The sequence below is a fragment of the Leopardus geoffroyi genome, chromosome C3 (genome assembly GCF_018350155.1).
Source record: "Leopardus geoffroyi isolate Oge1 chromosome C3, O.geoffroyi_Oge1_pat1.0, whole genome shotgun sequence".
NCBI lineage: Eukaryota > Metazoa > Chordata > Mammalia > Carnivora > Felidae > Leopardus > Leopardus geoffroyi.
The window spans coordinates 25,314,974-25,336,749 of record NC_059338.1 but is presented as its reverse complement, the minus strand read 5'-3'; the positions used below and the strand labels follow the sequence as shown (position 1 = coordinate 25,336,749).

General features: G+C 48.2%; 1 protein-coding gene across 2 annotated transcripts; it reads right to left on the bottom strand.

Annotated features, from left to right (window-relative positions):
- Positions 1–8,058: 8,058 nt before the first annotated feature.
- On the bottom strand, positions 8,059–21,067 carry CTSE (cathepsin E). 2 transcript variants are annotated; one of them, XM_045456216.1, is made up of 9 exons: positions 20,872–21,065; positions 20,092–20,248; positions 19,386–19,503; positions 18,294–18,412; positions 15,569–15,768; positions 13,456–13,578; positions 12,135–12,276; positions 11,935–12,033; positions 8,577–8,853 (listed from the first exon to the last, which is right to left on the bottom strand). In XM_045456216.1, exons 1-9 carry the CDS (start codon positions 20,937–20,939, stop codon positions 8,689–8,691), a joined length of 1,191 nt encoding a protein of 396 aa, XP_045312172.1. In that variant the 5' UTR covers positions 20,940–21,065; the 3' UTR covers positions 8,577–8,688. The 2 variants fall into 2 exon arrangements, with proteins under 2 accessions (XP_045312173.1, XP_045312172.1); XM_045456217.1 differs by lacking the exon at positions 12,135–12,276 and having other exon boundaries at positions 8,059–8,853; positions 20,872–21,067.
- Between the last annotated feature and the right edge of the window lie 709 nt (positions 21,068–21,776).

The following is a 21,776-nucleotide window of genomic DNA, read 5'->3' as shown; positions in this document are numbered from 1 at the left end:
GTGGAATGGGAAGTTTGGCTTCAGAGCTCACTTGATTAGGCACCCCTGTGAGAATTGGGTTTCCTGGGAAGCTGGCCCCAGGGGAACGAGGAGTGGAAGGTTCGAGGCGTGGAAGTGTGTGGGTCACAGCCTGAAAGGCGACACACAGGTTTGGGGGCACCACGCAAAGCCTCCAGCTGGTTTTCCGGACTTCTGCCTGGGCCGCTGGAGGCCAGCCAGTGAAGGGAACCTTTTGTTTGTTGAGGCGTTAGACCCACATGTGCATTAGATTCGGTGCCACCACCAGCCTGGCGGGGAGACGGTCCTCATGCCTTGTTCCCACCCTAATACTGTACACACACCACATCATAGCACACTGCCACCAACACACACACACACACACACACACACCCAGTCTTGTGAGATGGGAGACAAGTCCTGGCATCTCCCCGTCCTCTCGGATGAAAACGTGTGGCTCGGCCTGAAGTTGTTAAGAGACTACAGTGATTTTCAGCAGCGTGAGCATAAGGCTGAGTTTCATATCCCTTTGAGGTGCCTGGAACCATGCCCCGAGTAACAATGGCTGGCAGATAAAAGGGGAATAAAGTGAGGGTCTTTTTTTTTCTTTTTTGGAAATAAAGTGAGTGCAGATGAGCCCGAATGAAATGGGTTACCAGATTCCAAGGGCTCCCCTTAAGGCTTGTAATGCACTGCATTCAGCCCTCCATCCCCATGTTCCTTCTGAGAGGGGCCTTTCCCCCTTGGTGGTCCACTCCCTGAACCACCCTCACTGTCAGCAAGCATTTCCTCATGTTTGAGTCTCTGGTGCTGCCTCACGGCTATTGTCTACGTCTGTCTGGTCAGTGGGACCAGACATCCCTCAAGGGCAGAGCGAGTAACCTTGAACCCCACGCTCGGCCACACGCGGTGCCAGGGACAGACCTCGGTAAGGAGGTGTCAGTGAAACAAAAGCTCCAGGTGACGCTCACTCCCCTGCTCCGATTTGCAGGTGCCCGGAGCGGGGCACGACGATGTCTGTGAGGCGCCCGCTGACCAGGCCGCGCCGAGCTGGAAGAACTCCAGGGCATGTTTTCCTAGAATATTATTCTTTGCTTACTTGGGAGAGGGTGCACCAGCCCACCGTCAGATAACCACTGGTTTAGGATGGCCGATTTGTTTTTAAATTGTCGCCCTTAGAATCGGATCCCCTCCCATATTCCTCCTTCTACTTTTCTGAGACCAGGTTTTATTTTATTTATTTTTTTAATGTTTATTTATTCATTTTGAGAGAGAGAGACAGAGACAGAGAGAGAATCCCAAGCAAGCTCTGTGCTGTCAGTGAGATCATGAGATCATGACCTGAGCTGAAATCAAGAGTTGGACGCTCAACTGGCTGAGTCACCCAGGCCCCCCGAGACCAGGTTTTAGATGAATGTGTGTGTATGTGTGTGTGTGTGTGTGTGTGTGTGTGTGTGTGTGAGAATGAGAGAGAGAGAGAGAAGGCGGAATGAGGGAGAGGGAGAGAGAGGGAGAGAATGAATGGGGACAAACCCCTATAGAGCTGTAGAGGCTAACTTGAGCCCCTTGCAGAGAACAGGGAGAAGTCACCAGCCAGGGGTCTGGTGCTGTGGGCGCTCTTGGGAAGGGAAGGGAACTACCCTCACCTAGTCCTTATAGCCTCTGAACACAGGCCTGAGACTTCTAGTTTTAAGGGATGTTTGCAGAAGTACCCTTAACACTTTTGAAAGCCCCCCCCCACCCCCCACCCCAGGCTTCAGTCCCCATCTCCTCTGTCTGAATGGGTCAAGAGTTAGTGACTTCCCTTCTCTTCCTCTGACACATGCTTTGTGGAAAACGGCAGCCAGCCTCTCCCTCGTGGGGGAGGCCCTGACGCGGCATTCGCGGAACTTCCTTCCTTCTTCCCCTCTTGCACGCATTCATCCAATAATCTGAGTGCGTCCCATTCTTTGGGGGACACGAGGTGGACACTTGCATTAATCAGTGAAATAAGACGGTGCCAATAACGATGTGAGAAATGCAGCTACAGGGTTGTGAGGATTTAGAAGATCTGGAGGAGGAAAAGGAGGGATTGGAAAGAAGGGATTTGAACTGGAGCTTGAAGGATGCACAAGAGACAAATGTGCAGATTGTGATAAGCGGAGGAGCAGGAGCGGGTCAAGTTCCATATGAGAAGTGGCCCGAGGGCGGGGCTCACCCTAGATGGGGGAAGAGGTGCTGACGTTCACAAAAGAGGCTCCGAGCCAGGCCTGACCACCCACAGGACTGAGATTTCAATCTGGTTTTTCATGGCACTGTGTCCACGATCTCTTCACTACAAACTCTACCTGTCATGTTCATGCTTCTGTCCCAGACCACAGCTGTCGTGCCTGGCACGTGCTCGGTGCTTGGCCCTGACCCCCATCACTCCACCCAGCCCTAGCCCCTCATCTTACTTCGGGCTTCAGCAATCTTGGCGAAGGCTCGTGCTGTTTTCCTGGTCTCACATCCAAGAGCGCTACCACCAGGGGTCAGGGCACCTGCAAGCAGGGCACCAGCGGAGAAGAAGCTGGCACAGAGGTTCTGGCTCCCCAGCAGCCTCCTGGAGACGCCAGGGACACACATGGGAAGTGCAGGGGCTCGGTGCCCACGGGCAAGACTCTGACCGACAGAGCAGGAGAAAGAAGAAATCAGCAGACAGTTCACACTCACCTGCCGCCCACCACCTTGTCACGGGACCATTCTGAGCTGTCCCCGGCGCACATGGCCTTGCTCAAGGAGGTGCCCTGGGGAGCCCAGCAACCGCTGCGCTGGCCGCAAATCTGTATCAATTTGGAAAGTCACCTCCTTGCATTTATTTCCCTTCTCTCTCTTCCTCACTTCCCTTTTCCCTCTCTTGCTTCCTTTGAACTGAACTTCCCAATAACATGTTAAAAACAAGCTTCAGACTCAGGAATTTTTAAAAAATTCCCCTTTAGGGAAGGGAACCTAGGCCAAGATAGGGCTCCAGAAATATTTGCCGGGTGCATGGATGCGTTGTAGGGCTACAGCTCCCGGTGGACAGGGCAGGATGAGAAACAAAGATAGAAAGAAGTGTTCATTGGAAGAGGTTGGAGATTTGAAAACTGTCTACCTGAAAAGGTCGACGTGGGGGTTGTCTCCATACCATGCAGAGGCGTGGCGCTCATGTCCTAGGCGAAGGGGATAGAGAGAGGAGAGAGAAGAAGGCTGGAAACAGGCCCACATTTAAGACGCAGGAGGGAGAAGAAGATCCCAGGCGGAGGCCTGGCGAGACAGAGATGACTTATGCTCACGGAAGCCCCCTAACACCTCCAGGCCACCGCTAAAGGCGCTTCCAGCCCCTGTAGATAGTTGTCGTCATGGAGTACGGTTTAGCCAATGGATAGAACGGTGAACCAGAGTTCCCGCCCTTGTGGAACTCAAGTTAAACAGATGAAGAGGAAATGTCCTGCTGGTGCCTTAGCCGCTTTCAGATCCGGCGTGTTGAGTCGTCTCGCAGGATCTGCCTGTCTGGGGACAGAAAGAATGGCCCCGAGGTCCAATGGGCTGTGGCAACCCCGTGTTCTTGAATCGTGCTTCTCTTCCCCTGGGCTCTTCATGTGAGAATTAAACGTTGACGGAAGACACTGCGATTCAGGGGTTGATCTGTTACAGTGGGTGGTGTTACATCATAAGCTGGCCAAGTGGTGAAAAAGCAAGAGGTGATGTTGAGGAGTGGAAGCGTGTTATGGTCCTGAGGCCTGGGCCTGTGTGTCTTTTACACACCCAAGGCTGGTGGTCCCGGAGTGAGCTCTCACGTGTCTCCTTACCCTTACTGTCCTCCTGAGCACATGTTCTTCTGGATGAGCGCCCGGCCAAGGCTGCAGAGCTGCGCTCTTGAACTTCACTTAGAGAAGGGATCAGCCTTCCAGGCCCCCCGAGACCTCTGACCCCCAGGGCAAGGAAGACGCTCATCTGGTCGCCCTCTTGGAGGGAGACGCCTGTGCCTCATGCACGTGTCCTCAGTTGAGAAAACCGAAGCTGTTGGGAGAGATACACACACCTGGACATCAGGCAGCACAGAGGCAGGGTACCCGTGGTGGTCTTGAGGACCGAGGACTTGGGGGCTAGCTCTCTGTGAGCCTGCCATGCTCCCAACATCCGTCTTCCCTGTGGGCCACTCCACACTCAGATTCCCAGGGAAGGCAGTCTGATGGGTGCGACTGAGGTCTGCGTGCTCCCCTGGAATGTGGGTGGTGATGACAGGAACTCAGATATGCCAGCCCGCCAGGCTCCTGTAGAACAGGAGAGGGACGCTCCTCAGAGGAGGTGATGCCCAGTACAAAAATAGCAGGTTCTCTGGAATCCTCTTAGCAGGGCGTCATTTCCATGGAGGGGCAGACAAGAGGAAGCTGCAACCTTGGACTCGGCCACCACTCACTCTAAGGCAGCAAATGTGTTTCAATTAAAAAAAAATGTTTTTTAACGTTTATTTATTTTGAGAGACAGACACAGAGTGTGAGAGGGAGTGGGGCAGAGAGAGAGGGAGACATCGAATCCGAAGCAGGATCCAGGCCTGCTGTCAGCACAGAGCCCGACGCGGGGCTCGAACTCATGAACCACAAGATCGTGACCTGAGCTGAAGTTGGACGCTTAACCAATGGAGTCACCCAGGCTCTCCAATGTGTTTTAATTTTAAAAGGTAAATATTACCGGGGTGGAGGGGGGACTGAGTAGATTCTACCTTTTGTCCTCACCCTTGCAACACCCTAAACTGATAAATACCTGGGCTTGGGGGAGGGGCATAATTTAGAAGCAGGGGATGAGAGGCGGGAGACATGGATCCCACTTTCACTACTACGTTTGGCAAACTGTTTCATTATTTTATACTCCAATTTCCCCATTTAAGAAACAGGGTAATAAAACCTTCTCTGTCTCATTTACAGATTTTTCGCAAGGGTGGAAAACAAAGAGAAGAAAGGGAAGAAAGACGAAATACCAAAAGCTCCTGGAAGGACCTTAATAAGCCCCAAATCAAATAGGAAAACATGGGTTACAGGTTGAATTGTGTTCGCCCCAAATATATGTTGAAGTCTTAACCCCCGGTGCCTCGGAATGACCTTGTTTGGAAATGGGGTTGTGGAAAATGCAATCAGTTCAGTTGAGATGAGCTCACAGTGGAGTAGGTGGGCTCTTAGGCAATACATCTGGGGTCCTTAGAAGAGACGCAGAGACAGAAACACACAGGAAGAATGCCGGGGGGGCAACGGGCAGAGACTGAAGTGTCACCGCTGTGAGACAAAGAACCCCGCGGATTGCCAGCCATCACTTGAAGCCAGGAAGAGATGAGGCAGATTCTCCCCTACAGGCTTCAGAGGGAGACTGGCCTTGTTGACGCCTCGATTTTGGATTTCTAGCTTCCAGAACCGCGAGACAATAAATGTCTGTGTTTTAAGCCTCCCAGTTTGTGGTGCTTGCTTATGGCAGCCCCAGTGACCCTTTAACAATTCCCAGGGCACGGTGAAGCTTGGCCAGAGCGCTTGGCCCATCGCTGAGAGGTTTGTGACCTAGTATCGGATATGGGGCATGAGATGAGGACCTGAGTTTCAGGGGATGACACTGCTGATGTGACGATCACAAGGAGCAGAGGTCCGTTTTGGAAAATCCTCTGTAGCTAACAGGGCAAGTAGGTGCATGGCCAGCAGAGTTCAGTCCACACAGACTGAAAGTGTCACTTCTGTCTTGAGAGACAGAACCGTCCCCCTGAGACAGCTCTGCGTGCTCAGAGTAGAACTAGCTTGGGCAGTCTCCGGACTGCTCTCTCTTCCTGCAGGCACAGATTATGCACCACACTCATACTCCAGGCCTCTGGCACGCAGGCTCCTGGACCCACAGGTACCCGGCTGGCACAGGCACATGCAATACTTTGGGGTAGCCCGCTGCACAGACATCACCCTTAAGGAGAAAGCCTGCAGGAATGCTGCCTGCCAGTTGGTCTTTACACGGCCCTTGGGTGCTTTAAGAGGAGAAGTCATAAAACCTTTTTACTCTAGGCCCTTCTGCCCTGCCTGAGATTTGCCTCTGTCGAGTGTGGGTCTGGTCCCTGTGTGACGAGCACAGGTGCACAAGCTAGTTAAGTGTTTCTGCATAAGCATTATGCCATTGGAGCCTCACAACGAACCCATGAGATAGTTACTGTCACCATGTCCGTTTTACAGATGAAGAAACTGAGGTGCAGAGGTCCCACAACTGGAGTCAAGAATCAAGTCCAGGCCTGTGTGACTCCAAGCCTGTGATGTTCACTGCTCTTTTATCCTGCTTTGATAGTTTATTTGGATCAGGCTGTTCTGAATTAATTCTGAAAGCAATAATTTAGGAAAGAAAGAGAAAAAGAAAGAAAGAAAGAAAGAAAGAAAGAAAGAAAGAAAGGAAAAGATAAAAGAAAAACAAAACCAAAAAGTGTGTGTGTGTGTGTGTGTGTGTGCGCGCATGTGCGTGTGTAGCTGTGATCTACTTTGACCTCATGCTTACAGGGGAAGGAGAACTAACATTATGAGCTAGGTGCTTCCATCCAGGTAAACTCATTGACTCTTCCCCATAGCACTATGAGGTGGGCATCTCAGAGATACAAAGTGACCAGCCAAGGTCACCAAATTGATCCAGGGCAGGGCACAGATGTGAATCCGGAGTATCTGACTGTAAGCCTGGTGTGTTTTCCATGACCTCTGTGCCAAAAGCGATAGCCGGGATCTGTCCCACTTATCTTGAGGATCTTTGAGTGTCTCACTTAGCACCTGGCACAAAATAAATATTTATGGGATTGGATTGAATTAAACCCAAATGAACCCAATGTTCATTAAGGGAGGATTTGATCATTAAGTGGACACTATGCAGATGTTACAAGGAAAGAGCTGACTACGTAGAATCTGTTAAAGGAGCAGTTTAGGCACAAGTGTATTCAGAGTGATTCCTTTTTTTGTAGGAAAAAAAAATTCCTTCCCTATGGCTATCTCTGTTGTAAGTACAAAGGAAAAGTCTGCATCAGACAGCTTCAGATAAAAAATATTACTTATCTTTGAGGGGAAGGGTCACGGAGGACTTTCACATCATTTACAATAAAGGAAACCCTGAAGATACTTGCATTTTGAAAAAAAAAAAAGAACAAAAGGAAGGAAAAGAAAGACATGTTGTTTTTGGTGACAATAGATCCCACTGGAGTGGGGATGCAGCCAGGATTCACCCTGTCAGCTCCCTCAGCATGGGCCCTGGGGGGAGATGAAAAGGGTACATTCAGAGCCCTCCCCCCCGCCCCCCATATCCTCTCCTTGTACCCTGAAATATTTTCTTTTGCAACAAACGTATGAGCACATGACCAGGAACGAGGAATCCTTGGGAAAATAGGCCCGGAACATCGCTTTGTGCTGGGGTCAAGTGAAAATTCACAGAAACTAATTTGAAGGGGTACCTGCTGGCCAAGGGTAACATGCTTGGAATATATAAAAAAAAAATGCAGTAAGTTGAAACACATTCACTATTCTGAAAGCCAGTAAACAAGGGGAAAAAGCCAAGTCAGCTTGCCTTTCCTATAGGAGCTGTACCTGATGGTAAGCAAATGGTTTTGTTTTTTTTTTTTAAGTGTGGTTTGTTTTGTGTTTTAAATAGAAGAATGCTAGCTAACAAATACAGGAGGAAAAATAGAATTAGAAAAAAAAATCTGTTTTGCAGCCCTGATGATAGATAGCGTGGATCTAAGCAATGATCGTCAGTGGTTGCCGAAGCCTTTAGGTAAAATGCTGAAGGAAATCAGTGGTGGGTAGATGAGGCTAACGGCCCCAGAGCCAACTCGTCCGTCCTAACATGGTGAACACAGAGGCACCGGGCATTATCTGCCTCCTGCTGGGCGACAACGGGATGTACCCAGCACTACCCATGAAACATTCTCGCCACAAAACCGGGCCTCTTGAGCGAACTGCCATTTTATAGGAAAGGTGGGCTCAGAGAACCACGTTGGGTGACACTTCCCGATTTTACCCCGCACAGTTCAGAGTGTGGTCAACCCTGCACATGAAAAGAGACACAGAGTTCAAATAAATGCAGTTTGTGAACTTTATTTGCATCCTGATACAGACAAGTCAGCCATGAAAATGACCCAACATTTCCTAGACAATAGACAACATTTGAACACTGATTGCGTATTTAAGAATAGTAGAAGGATTTATGGGTGAATCGTTGCAGTGATGATTTACGATATGATACCAAGAATTTGCCTCAGAATAATGCAGGTGTGTGGGCTGGAGAGAGGAGGAGAGGCGCTCCAGATAAAACAGGCCTGGCTACGTGCTGGTGGGTTATGAAAAGTGGCTGGGGTCCACAGGGATTTATTGTGCTATCATCTCTGTTTGGGTACATGTTTGGAGATTTCCAAAAGAAAATGCTAGCAAAAAGCAATACAAAGTATGGGCATGCCACTTAGTTCTTCCATCATGATGGTGGTGGAGGAGGTGTGGACGTGGGTGTGTGTGAAATGTGTGAAGCGTGTGAGTGGGTGTGTATGTTCTCATGCTCTATTTGGTCCTAATTCAAGTTGTGGCTTTGGAACAATTGCAATGACTTTCTGACAGCTGTGAAGAATGCCCCAACCTCCCAGGCACAGCTGAATTTCTAAAGGGCATCAGGCAAGCAGGCAGGCAGACACATGGGCAAGGCCACTCCTTAGGGGACTGCCGGGGCCAGCCCAACACGGTTATTCCCACGATCAAAGACTGAATAAAACTGTCTAATGAAGACATCACCCAGGATCCAGAGGGGCCCAGCTGGGGGCTGGATGTCAAGACCTTGAAAGCCACTGCTGCAAAACTCCATTCCATCCACAAAGTCCTGGGGTTGGAAAAAAGATGTAAGTGACATGTAGGGAGAAAGGGAAGCAGTGCTGCCTGGAGGCTGTACTGTGTGGTAGTGGGGGCAACTGGCCCTGGACCGTTCCATGCGGTCACCACTTTGGCTGGTTGGTTCTTCCTCCTGCTTCATGCATCTCTACTTGTTTACCCCGCAAAGTGCCTGCATAGTTTCATACATGTGGGCCTGGGCTTCTAAGGTCTACAATTTTGCCAACTGTTCATCTGTTATACACGTCTCCCGCTTCCCCTCCCCCCCCCCACCTCCGTTTGATAATCAGAAAAAGTGAAACTTTGTTGCCTGATGGGAAGAGCAAAAGGTTTGGCTTTAGAAGATGTTGGCTGGAATTCTGCTTTCTTTGTGAACCTCAACTCAATTTTTTAAGGGAGAGATGTTACACTGCTATTTTGTGTTCTGGGAAGAATCCTTTTTTAGATATAAAGCAAGTAGGCAGTCATTTTTCCACGAGAAGGGTATAACTTTCTCCAGTCTTATTTTTTTAGTTTGGCAAAGACTTGGGGTCTACCGAGCAGGTGTGGTCTTTCCAGCAACGATTTGAGATTTGAGGTTGCTGATGAGGGTAGAGGAAATTCACAGAGGCCTTAAAGCACCTTCTTGCGAAGGTGGGGTGCCGGAGTCCTGAAGGGTGTATAGGCTGATGAATTTGGCACGGTTCAAATGTCTAGCTTATCCTCAGTTTGGGGTTCACAGTGACAGCTCCAGAATCCCTTTGTTGGAGATGCTTAGGGACTTGACATGAAGCTGTTTTCTAAAGCAAAACGTTTGCTTTTTTTAGTAGTGCAATTGCTGGATTGTAAGGTAGTTCTATTTTTAACTTTTTGAGGGAGCTCCATACAATTTTCCAGGGTGGCTGTACCAGTTTGCATTCTTACCACCAATGCAGAAGGGCTCCCCTTTCTCCACATCCTCGCCAACACCGTTGTTTCTGGTGTTGTTGATGTTAGCCATTCTGACAGGTGGGAGGTGATATCTCATTGTGGTTTTGATTTGTATTTCCCTGTTGATCAGCGATGTTGAGCATCTTTTCATGTGTCAGTTGGCCATCTGGATGTCTTTGGAGAGATGTCTATTCATGTCTTCTGCCCATTTTTTAATTGGGTTATTTGTTTCCTGGGTGTTGAGTTTTAGAAGTTCTTTATATGTTTTGGATACTAATCCTTCATCACATAGATCATTTGCAAATATCTTCCCCCTTTCTGTAGGTTGCCTTTTAGTTTTCTCGATTGTTTCCTTCACTGCAGAAGCTTTTTTATTTTGACGAGTTCCCAATAGTTTATTTTTGTTTTTCTTTCCCTGACCTTAGGAGACACATCTAGAAATAAGTTGCTAAGGCTGATGTCAAAGAGGTTACTGCCTGTGTTCTCCTCTAGGATTTTTATGCAATTACACTGCTAAGTATTTATCCAAAGAATACAAAAATACTAATTTAAAGGGATGTTTGCACCCCAATGTTTATAGCAGCATTATCTACAATAGCCAAATTAAGAAAACAGCCCAAGTGTCCATTGGCTGATGAATGGATAAAGAAAATGTGGAAAATGTAGTGTGTGTATATACATATATATATGTATGTATATATATATATGCGTGTATATATATGTGTATATATATATATATATATTTATAATGGAATATTACTCAGCCATAAAAATAATGAAATCTTACCATTTGCAATGACATGGATGGAGCTAGAGAGTTTTATGCTAAGGAAAATAAGTGACTGAGAGAGAGACAAATACCATATGATTTCCCTTATATGTGGAGTTTAAGAAACAAAACAAATGAACAAAGGGGGAAAAAAAGAGAGAGAGGCAAACCAAGAAACTATAGAAAACCAACTGATGGTTTGTTTAGCTTAACTATAGAAAACAAACTGATGTTACCAGAAAGAGGGGAGGTGGGTGGGGAGATGAGAGAATTAGGTGATGGGGATTAAGGAGGGCACAGGGTATTGTATGGAAGCGTTGAATCATCGTACTCCATAGCTGAAACTAATATTACACTGTACGTTAACTAACTGGAATTTATTTTTTTTAAGTTTTTAAAAAATTTATTTTGAGAGAGAGAAGGGGGTGGGGAGAGGCACAGAAAGGGAGAGAAAGAATCCCAAGGAGGCTCCGTGCTGTCAGCGCAGAGCCCGACGCAGGGCTCGAACTCACAAACTGTGAGATCATGACCTGAGCTGAAATCAAGGCTTGGATGCTTAACCAACTGAACCACCCAGGTGCCCCACGAACTGGAATTTAAATAAAAGCCAAAAAAACCCCCACCACCCCACATTTGTTTTCACTTGCATTGTCTGTGAATTATATTTGGTGGCTTGGGGAAGCAGTTAATGGAGAACAAGATGTGGGGGTCGGTAAGTCCCCAAAGTCCTCTACACCTTAGCACCTCCATTCTGGTGCAATCACCCAGGTGCTGTGAGTGGCTCTTGGGTAAAGTTAGCGTGTTGAGTGTCACCAAAGAACTCCATGTGATGTTGGGAATCTGGGCCAACGGTGGTGTGAAACGATCACAGATTTCCCCAGGAATTCCCTTTCTACCCCACTCTACCGACTTAGGAATCCACTGCGCAAAAGACACTTTCTTGTTTGAGAAGAATGTTAATCTGAATGTTAGAAGATATAACCTGGTTCTGTACTCCCTCTCCATGCAGCTCAAATCTTGAGCCACATAACCTTCCGAGTCTCAGTATCCTCATCTATAGAATGGGATAATAATATCCAGTCTTGCTGGATGTTTGAGGGGATTAAACGTGGTCGGTTGAAAAGTCCTACGTGACAACGCCCGGAAACTTCACTACATGGCTCGTACGAGGCTTGTTTCTGCTTCTCTGCAGGACAGGAAATGAGAGAGAACCAGCCGGTGGCCTTTCCACCACAGGCAGCTTTGTCCTTTCTAGAGGGGGCACTGCTGCTTCGGCACAGGGTAAGATGGGAGGGGGGCTCAAGGTAAGTGCAGGCTACCGAAAAGAGGAAGTAGCAGGCTCCTCGTGGGGAAGGGACGGCCCTGTGACTTGCAGAATAAGGAAACAGTTCTTACCAGCAGGGTGTAGGCAGTCGGTTGGAGGGTGTAGGAGACTCCGTTGATGATGAAGGTGACATCCGGCATGACGTTGAGGTTGGCACACTCCACAGCATACTAAAACACAGCACAGAGGATCCATTTAGAGGCCTCCCACCTCCCAAGAGAGGGCCTAGTTCCCCTGCTCCCGCCTCCCCCCAACCCCGGCAGGCACTGACTTCTCCATCCATGGGCTCTGCCCCAATGGCCTTCTGCAGCTGCTTGATCTTGTCGGAGGGGCCCGTGATGAGGGAAGTCCCTGTGTCCACAATGGCCTGGCAGCCCTCAGAGCAGAACATCACTGTGCCTCCCACCTGGATTCTGAGGGCAAGGAAAATGTCGTGAGCCGCCCTCCCCACTCCCCCACCCCAGATTCCTCCTCCCCAGCCCTGAAGTCTCCCCAGCTGCTCTCATCCTCTACAGGCTCTCAAATATACACTCGTGATTTCCATTTTGACTGTCTTACACATGAGTGTTTCTCAGTTTTTCTGTGGCTGATACCCATAGCAGAAATACATGTACTCTCGGACCCAGTACACGCACCCACACACATGCAAGAAATAAAAATAAAAAATGAAACAGTGCTCAACCTTAACATGCGAACTGCACTCTGATATTTTCTATTTTAGTCCAGTTCATGAAAAATGTACGTCATGATCCCCTAAAATGAGGTCATGACTCATAAATGGGTAAGTCCTTACGGTTTGAAAAACCCTCAGTAGACAGTGAACACCGAAGCTTTTTGCTGTTTATCCCTTGTGCCAAGCACATGGCCTCACCTCCCCTTGCAGGAGCTTATTCTTGGCTGAATTGAGACTTGCGTTTCTTTGAACTCCTGCACGGTCTAGTCCAGTGCTAGGTGTGTGACCGGCCACTGGTCCCACCTCCTTGGTTGCTCCATGCCCAGACACACACACACACACACACACACACACACACACACGTATGTATGCATGTATGTATGTCAAGACCCTGTCAATGTTACCTCCTTCATGAAACCCTTGCTTGAGGAGTTCTTCAGGTAGGAGATGTTTTGCCCTGTCTGCCAAGGCCACTTTGGTGGCACATCTCATGGACCACGGTCCACCCTCCACTTCACCTGGTGGGGGTTTGTGTGTGTGTCTCATCTTCTGTACACACTCCATGGAGGCAAAATCTGAATTCAGTTCACACCTGCACCCCCGTGTCACTCGCCCTTTGACCTATGTATTAATTAGTGTTAAATGAGCCCCGAGTAGTTGGCTGAGTGTTCGTATTGACTTGAGGGAGCACCACGTGTGCAAGGAGGGAAGCTGAAACTTGGTACCATGTGCCTGCCGCCCTGGAGACCGAGGCCCCTCTTGCACCCCCGCTCAGCCCCTCCATGCTTCTAGCCCTGCACAACGAGCCCCCAGCATCCTCTCCCAGGGACCAGCACTTTGATTCAGGTCAATTCAATTAACCCAATTTGAGTGGTGCCCATCCTGAGTTCTTCTGTCATACCATAACGAGAATACTCACACATCCAGTGCAATCTGCCAGTAGCCTTGCTTGGTGACCGGGACCCAGTTCAGATTCCCAGAGAAATGGGAATGGTCATAGCCTCCGAAAATCAGCTCACTCCCCACACCACTTTCTGGGTCACTACATGGAAAGAAAGGCAGGCTGTCAGGGAAGGGCCACTGGAAAACCCCAGGAAAAAGCCTCAGCCAGTGCCCTATTTCTTGGTCTGATCACTCACACCAAGTACCTATAGAGGGGAAATATCAGCCTAGGCTTTGAGACCAGAGTTCCCCACTACTGCAAGTTGATTAGTCTGGATCTTTTCTGGCAAAAGGATAGAAACAGGTCTGCGTAATGATTTGTGAATGTTTTCTTCTTGCATAAAAGGGCTAGGAAGGTGGGAAAGGGTGATGACAGCTCTGGTCATGCAACACTCACGCGGAACCAAGGCCAAGGCCATCTGAGGGGTGCACACACCATGTGACTTGAGGCACCCCCCAAAGCCTTTCCCCCCAAGTATCTTTCCCACTATTGTTTTGGTGGTGCCTGGTGCCTGGAGCTTCCGGGTTATTCTCTCCATCGTGTTAAGGTGAAGAAGCTAATGTGAATGCAACGTGACTTACTAGAGCTTGAAAATTTATAAATCTTCACCGATGTTGATTTTTCGGATTATGTTCTGGCACCTAACGGGATTCTGGGCAAATAGGACATGAAACTGATTCATTTTCAAGAGGAAAATGATCAGAAAAATACAAAACTCTGGGCGCTACAAGTCAGGGTGGTAAAGGGGAAGGGGAACTGGGAATCCGTGAGCATCATAGAAAAGTGGTTTTAGTGGGGGTTGGGGGAAGAACTGTTTGTTGATGGCCTTTGTGCAGGGCACTGGGCAAAGAATGTTATCTGCTTAATCCTATTTATCTCTTACATCATCCTTGTGGCCATTTGAGGAAACTGAGGCTCAGGGCTTAAATCCAGATCAGTCAGACTGCAAAGCCTCTGCTATTTCCCATCCTAACCTTTGTCTCTCCCGGCTGGAAGGGAGCTGCTCAGGAACCTGTTAGGGAGCAGCAGAGATGTCTGGGCCACCTGCCGTCCCGCTCCCAGCTCTGCCTGGGCTGGTCCCAACTGCAGCCATGCAGTATAATAGAGGAAATTTAAGTCTCTCCACATAGGAGTGGAGAAAAAGGGAAATGGGCTTACGCTAAAGCTGGGTCAGCTCAGACCAGATCTCACTGGGAGGGAGTCAGAAAGGTAAGAAATCTCCTTCCTATGTAGGGATGAAGGTTAGGTGAGTCTTTCCAGATCCCAGGCATGCGAGCCTTATGACCTTTTCCAACTACAGCAAGCAATTTAAAACAATTGTATAAATTGACCATTGAAAACTGTACAGTTCACTGGTGTTCTAGATATTCATATTGTGGCGAGCCGGTCTTCAGAAGCTTTTCATCCTGCACAGGGAAACTCCATACTCCTTGAACAATAACTTTCTATTCCCCACCCCCCTCTGTCCCTCGCACCTGGCAGCCTCCATCTTGGTTTCTGTCTCTCTGAATCTGACCCTGTAGGGAGCTTCATGCAAGTGGAATCATACAGTGCTTGTTTTCTGGCTTATTTCACTTAGCATAATGTCCTCAAGGTTCATCCATTTGTAGCTTGCGTTAGAATTTCCTTCCTTTTTCAGGCTGAGTGATATTCTATTGTATTTTATTAGTGCCTTAACATTTCATCATTTTATTGTCAGCTTACTTTCGAATTTTTTCCTGCATCTTACCACTGGAATCACGCTTCCTGAGGGCAGGGGCTGTCTTCCTTGTTTTATTGTGCTCCTGGTGCCCAGTATCACAGTCAGCACAGAATAGGAGCTTGATAAATATTTGTTCATTGCATAAGTGAGTAGTCAGTCCCAGAGATCCCTCATATTAGTTCAGTGTGGTACAATTTACAAGGTGAGGCAAACCCCATTTCCTCAACATCCAGAGAGGGTAAACCCAAGGTCACACAGCTGGTAATAGGTCAAGAAAGAGATCCAAGCCGGGTACTTGACTACTAAGTCTGGTGTTCTTTTGACTGGACCATGTTGTCTCCCTGTAGTCATAACTGACCATGACCTTGGTGGGCTTGACGGGCCTACCTGCTCATGTACACAGAAAACATGGGTATGTCCACAAGGTTCTGTGCCATCATGTTGTCGAACACCGGGGTCACCCCTCCCACAGCCAAGGAGGGGTATCCCAGGCCCAGAATTCCATCAAACTCTGCGTTCACAAAGGTCTGGCCAGGCTCCGTGACACTCTCTCCAAATTGCTGGCCGACCACAAGCAGTCCTTCCACCTAATGGGAGAAAGCCCGAGAGAAAACTGCATGGGAGATCTTTGGCAAACAATCTCAGATTCCCGAATTCTCCCTCTGGCCTGAACAGAATGTTTCCCCCACCCAACTTTTCTTGATTCAATGGGCACCGTGATTTCACCACATTCTCACAACCTTATTTTTTTTATGTAAGCTTTTAAAAGTTGCAGTGTAATACAGAAATCGTAAGTGGAGAGTGCAGAGAATTTTCACAAACTGTACTCGCCCTGGTCAGCAAGCTCCCGAACCGGAAGCCCCTTCATGCACCCTGCAAATCACACACCCTGCAAATCATGGCGCCTTTCCTCAAGAGTAACCCATCTCCTGGTTTCCCCACCTATACTGCCTTTGCCTCTTCTTGAGTTTTTGTATCAATGGAATCTTATAGGATGAATTCTTGTTTATATGGCTCCTGTCACTCAACATACTGGTGCAGTCTGTTGTAACTTTGCTCATTGTCACTAGCATTCCATGGTACGACTACATCATCATCATCCATTCTACCATGGATGGATATTTGGGTTGTTTTCGGTATTGACTATTGCTAACAGTAATGCTTGTACATGTCTTCTAGTGTACATGTTGGGTTTATGCTTAGGAGAAAACTGCTAGATAACAGGGTATGTAAGTGTTTTGCCTGAGTAAATACTGACAATGAGTTTTCCAAAGTGATTGTACCAATTGACATTTCCCATACCAACGTTTGAGAGTCCCAGTTGCTTCAGATTCTCAATGACACTGGATATTACCTATCTTTTCCATTTTAGTCTTTTCGTGGATATGCAGTGGGTTATGTTGTGGTTTTAATTTGTATTTCCTAATACTAATGAAACTGAATATTTGGATATCCTCTTGTGTGAAGCGGGTTATCTGCATTTTTTTTATTGATTGGTAGGAATTTTTTATTCTGGAATCAAGTCCTTTTTTGGATAGATGTATTACAAACATCTTCTTCCAGACTTGGCTGGTGTTTCTCGGTGAGCAGAAGATATGAATTACGGTGTAGTCAAATTTATCATTTTTTCCCCTCTTTAATTAGTGGTTTTTGTAACATGTTGCAGAAACTTTTGCCTACCCTAAGGTCCTGAAGACAGTTTCCTATGTTTTCTTCTAAAAGCTTTCTTATTTCACTTTTCATATTAACACCTACAATGTATCAGAAGGTTTGTTGATGTGTGAGATAGGAGCCAAGATTCTTTTGTTTGTTGGTTGGTTATATGGAAATCCAAATGAGCTAGAACCATTTAATAAATACACTGTCATTTCCTCCACTGCACTGCAGTTTCATGTTCAACATAATTCAGAGTAGTTTCTTAATTTTCTCTTTTGTCCCGTTTGTCTATTTGCTTATCTTGTGCCAATACCACATTATCTCAATTACTAGAACTTCATAATAGGTCTTAATATTTATAGTGTGTTTCTTCGTCTAGATGGTCTGAGTGTATTACATATCCATATAAATTTTAGAATTAGCTCATCAATTTCTAATAAAAATTGCCATTTTTTTGATTAACAGATCTATTGATCAATTTGAAAAAACTTTGACTTATCTATAATACTGAGTCATGAAATACTGAGTCATTTCAATTTATGTAGCTCTTCCTTAGTCTCACTCAATAATGTTTTGTAGTGTATTTAGAATAGAGATCTTGAAACATTTAACATTTTTGTTAAATTTATGTCTAGGTATTTGATGTTTCTGATGGTGTTATAAATAATGTCATTAAAGATCTATTTTCCAGGGGCGCCCGGGTGGCTTAGTCAGTTAAGTGTCCGACTTTGGCTCAGGTCATGACCTTGCGGTTTGTGAGTTTGAGCCCCGCGTCCGGCTCTGTGCTGAGAGCTCAGAGCCTAGAGACTGCTTGGGATTCTGTGTCTCCCTGTCTCTTTGCCCCTTTCCCACTCACTTTCTGTCTCTATCTCTCAAAAATAAATAGGTTTTAAAAAATCTATTTTCCATGTTTTCCTGATATATAGAAATTCAAATCATTTTGTTCATTAATCTAGTATTCAGCAACTTTGTTAATTAATTAATAACCCCAATTGTCTGTAGATATTTTTGGATTTTTTACATGTAGAATTTTGTCATATGTGAATAATGACAGTGTAATTTCTTCCTTTATAATCCTAATACCCTTAGTTTCTTTTTTCTTGTCTTACTGCACTGAGAGTAAGCATCTTGGACTCCTTCTTTTTTTTTTTTCTTTGCCTTAACTCATTCTTGAAAGCCTGCCACCAGGCTTTCTGCCCTGTGCACTGTTTCTCCGTGGATTCCTCTTTGCTGCCTCTCTAGAACTCAGCACACTGAGCAGACTGGCCCACTGCCGTTATCTCAAACAGGAAGTGCTACTCCCTCCTGGCCAGGCTTCCCCCTTTCCCTGGAAGCCAACTCCCTGTTTCCACCTCTTCCAGAGGCAGATCTGAAACTGTTCCCCTAACAGCTCTGCAAAATATTCTGTCCCCCAAGTTTCTGGCCAAAAGACAAAAGAGGAAGGAATTGTACTCACATAGACTTGGTCGGTTCCAATGATTCCAGACAAGCTCCCAGTCCCGTACTGAATGGAGAAATGATTCCCCAGCGCGCTGTATGTGTTGGACTGGGAAGGGTAGAACCTGGCGTGTGTCTCTGGAAAAGCAAGGATGCTGTTCTTGCCTGGACATCAGCTCACTGCCTCCGTCCCTGCCCTGATACCACAGAGATGCAGGGTCTATTCCCTCAACTCCCAGATTGAGTGGGGGCGTCTAGAAAGGTTGGCCATGGCCCTCCTTAGCTAGTTACTACATTCTCCTCTAGCCACATGTGGTGGCCTAAATGGAGAACAAATAATTGTCCCTGGGAAATGTGATTGCTCACAGTGACCTCATGAGGCACACCAAGATAAGCATCATGTATCAGGCGCCAGCAGAAGTCTCCACCAACTAGTATGGGTCAGAGCCTGGTATTCAAAAGAAACTCAGAGATAAATAAATACCATGCCGGGCAACTACTCTCAATTCCTTGCCTAACCTGTAGACACCCAATTTTGGGGTTTTCTGAGACATTGTGCCTCTAGAATTTATCCAGCACAGACTAAGACATCTTTCCTTAGCTCTTCCCTTTCCGACGCTAACAAAGACGTCTGAGTTACCTCTGGCCAAATAAACCCACCCCTACATTGTGCCCCGTCAGCCCCACCTCTGATATCCTGGGAGGTAGGCCACCAAGCCCTCCCGAAGCAGGTGAATAGTCAGCACTAGAACCCAACCCATCGACCTGCCCAGAAACAGCCATTTGAAAGGAACTTTCTCCCACATTCTTTCGGGTGTTCCAAAGGGAGCGAGTCATCGTGTGTTCAAAGATTTGTATCGACTTTGTGTTTTCAGTGGCTGAGTTTTCCCCTATTAATTCGGGTCAGTACGAAAGTTGCTGGCCTGGATAGCAGTCAGATTTTAGCTCTGTCCCTGGCTCAGCCTTGTTTTCACCATAGGTGAAGGTCCCAGGGCGGACTCAGAGGTGGAGAGGGGAAGCTGGTGCAGCCTGGATGGCCAGTTTCTGGAAATCAAGCTCCCTTCCCCCAGAGGGCCAGGCCCTGGCTGCCATTGACCCTGGCCCTACTTACTGCAGGCTGGGCTCGTGCAGTACACGGAAGGGACCCAGAGGTTGGAGGAGCCAGTGTCAAAGATGACGGTGAAGTTCTGCGGTGGAGAGCCAATGGAGATGGAGCCAAAGTATTCTGTCTATGGGGGAAGGAGGGAAGGGAGGAGAGTGTAGGTGGTGGGAAAGGGGAAGGTGCTCACCAGGGGGCCTAGGGAGAGCTCTCCGGGGCCAGAGCCTGGGCTAGCACAGACTGGAGCTTACAGAGTCTCGGGAGTGTCAACAAAAGGGAGAAGGAGCAGAGAAAGGGCTATACGGGAGACGATCAAATCAGCCTCTCAGCCCCTGCTTATCTTTAGCTTTTGTTTGCATTATTCCTCATAATCACTCTACGAGCAAAGCAGAAGAGGTGGTGATGCCTGTGTTCTGCAATCAGGGAAGGGAAGCCGGTGAAGGTTAAGTCATGTGTCCCAGGACATGCAGCAGGGCCCTTCTGACTGACATGCTTGCCCTGCTCATCCCTTTTCTTTTGCAGAGAGCTCTACACGGTTGGGCGCATTGGGGCTTGCTCGGTCAAATCCACAGGGACCCAGGGGATCAGTCCCTATGGGTTATCCTAGAGGAGAAATCCACACTGACCTTCGGTGTTGCTGGCCGACACTGGCCATTCCCAAAGGCCAAACCATCCTCCCACCTCCCCCATCCCCAGCCCCTGCCCCGGGACTCCTCACATCCATGTAGTTGATGAGGGGCTCGTTGGCACCCTGGCTCATCGTGCAGGCCTCGGTGTACTGGATCATGTCCAAATTCTGGGATTTCCAGAACTCAGAGAGCTGGCCCCGTGCCCGCAGCTTCTTCCGGAGGGACGGATGCCTCCTGAGGGGCACCCTGAGGACAAAGCCCCGTGTGAGGAGGAGATGCCTTTCTGCCTCTCTCGGACCCTGCCCTCTCCCCACCCCATTTTTCCAGAGGCAAACTGGGAAATGACACAGGAGAAGTTCTGCAAGGCAGCATGCCAGAGTTTGGCCAGAATTGGTGCCCTCTCGGCCCCCAGCCTGTCAGTCTGATCTCTGCCTCCTGAAGATTCTTAGAATCTTAGACTTGAATTGGCCCTCCCCCTCACAGACAAGCTCTTTGAGATTTTCTAGGAAAATGTTCTGCAATTTTACATGAACCTTGTCAGGGGATGACATAAAAGGGCAGAAAGACTATTGGGGGGCAGCCATGGTCAGTCTTTCGAGCAAGTATTCGGTCTCGTGAGCTCCACACCAAGCTGCAGGTTCCTGCTCTTTACTGACAAGAGAGGCTCCCTGGGCCTTGGGCAGCAGTTTCTGTCAGAGATGGAGGCAGAGGGCTGGCTTGTCGTGGGCTGGGGGTCAAGGCCAACACAAGATGGCCCTTAGTTTCTTCTCCTCTTCAATTCCCCGTCATCTTTCCTCTCCCAGGGCAGCCCTAGGCTTGAGGGCAGGGAGCTGCCCCAGCTGGACACAGTGCTGGGGACGTGGCCTCACCTGTGGAGTGTTTTTTGAGTCAGTCCCAAGTCCAGGAGCACAAGCAGCAAAAGAACGAGTGTTTTCATCGTGGGCCCAACCAGCAGCTTCTGCCTTGCTCTGTCGTGGCCTTCCTTGCCCCTTCTCTTTTCTTCTCTCCCACAGGCCGGTGGGGACCGAATCTCCTTAACTCTCAGATCTGCCCTGCCTTGCCCAGCCCAGCCTGAGGACCCAATGATAAGGCCTCTTGCGTCAATATCCGGGCCCCGGAACAAACACAGTGAGTTTAACAAGGCGTCTCTCTTCCTCCCCTCAGCCCCTTTCCCTCCTGCAGGGGCGGGCTGGGTCTGGAATGGGACTTGGGGGTCTGTGCACCCTCAAAGAGTAAGAGGACTGTGTAGGTTCAGCTTCTCTGCCAGTTTTTGGGGTCCTACCCTGCTCCCTAGAAACCCTGTATTTATCACTTGAGAGGGCAATGTGCCCCTGGACAGTGGGACCCGTCTACTCACGTGTTACCACTGGTGGCCTGGCTGAGGACTCCTGGGGGGTGGAACGTCAGTCATCACATTTGGGGCAACTCAAAATATCAATTGGGCTGTTGTCTATGTATTTCCTAGTCTCTCCTCACTCCTCCAGGAGCCTCGGGGGCAGCTGACCCTCCCTCAGTCCACTCGGAGGCAGAAACTTGCACTCCTCAAAGCCTCTAGAAAGGGAGATTGGGCTTGTGGGGCTAGTTTTTTGGACCCCAAGAACTTGATGAGTCTGGAGCTATGGGGCGGAAGGAGGTTTGGAGAAGAATGCAGGGCGGCCCTGGAAGGGGCCTGGGAGGTACTAGACGCGGTGGGGCTGGGGGTCATGAGTCTGCAGCAGGTGTCTGTATTACTTTGCCGGGGCTGCTATAACAACTTAGCACAGATTGGGTGACT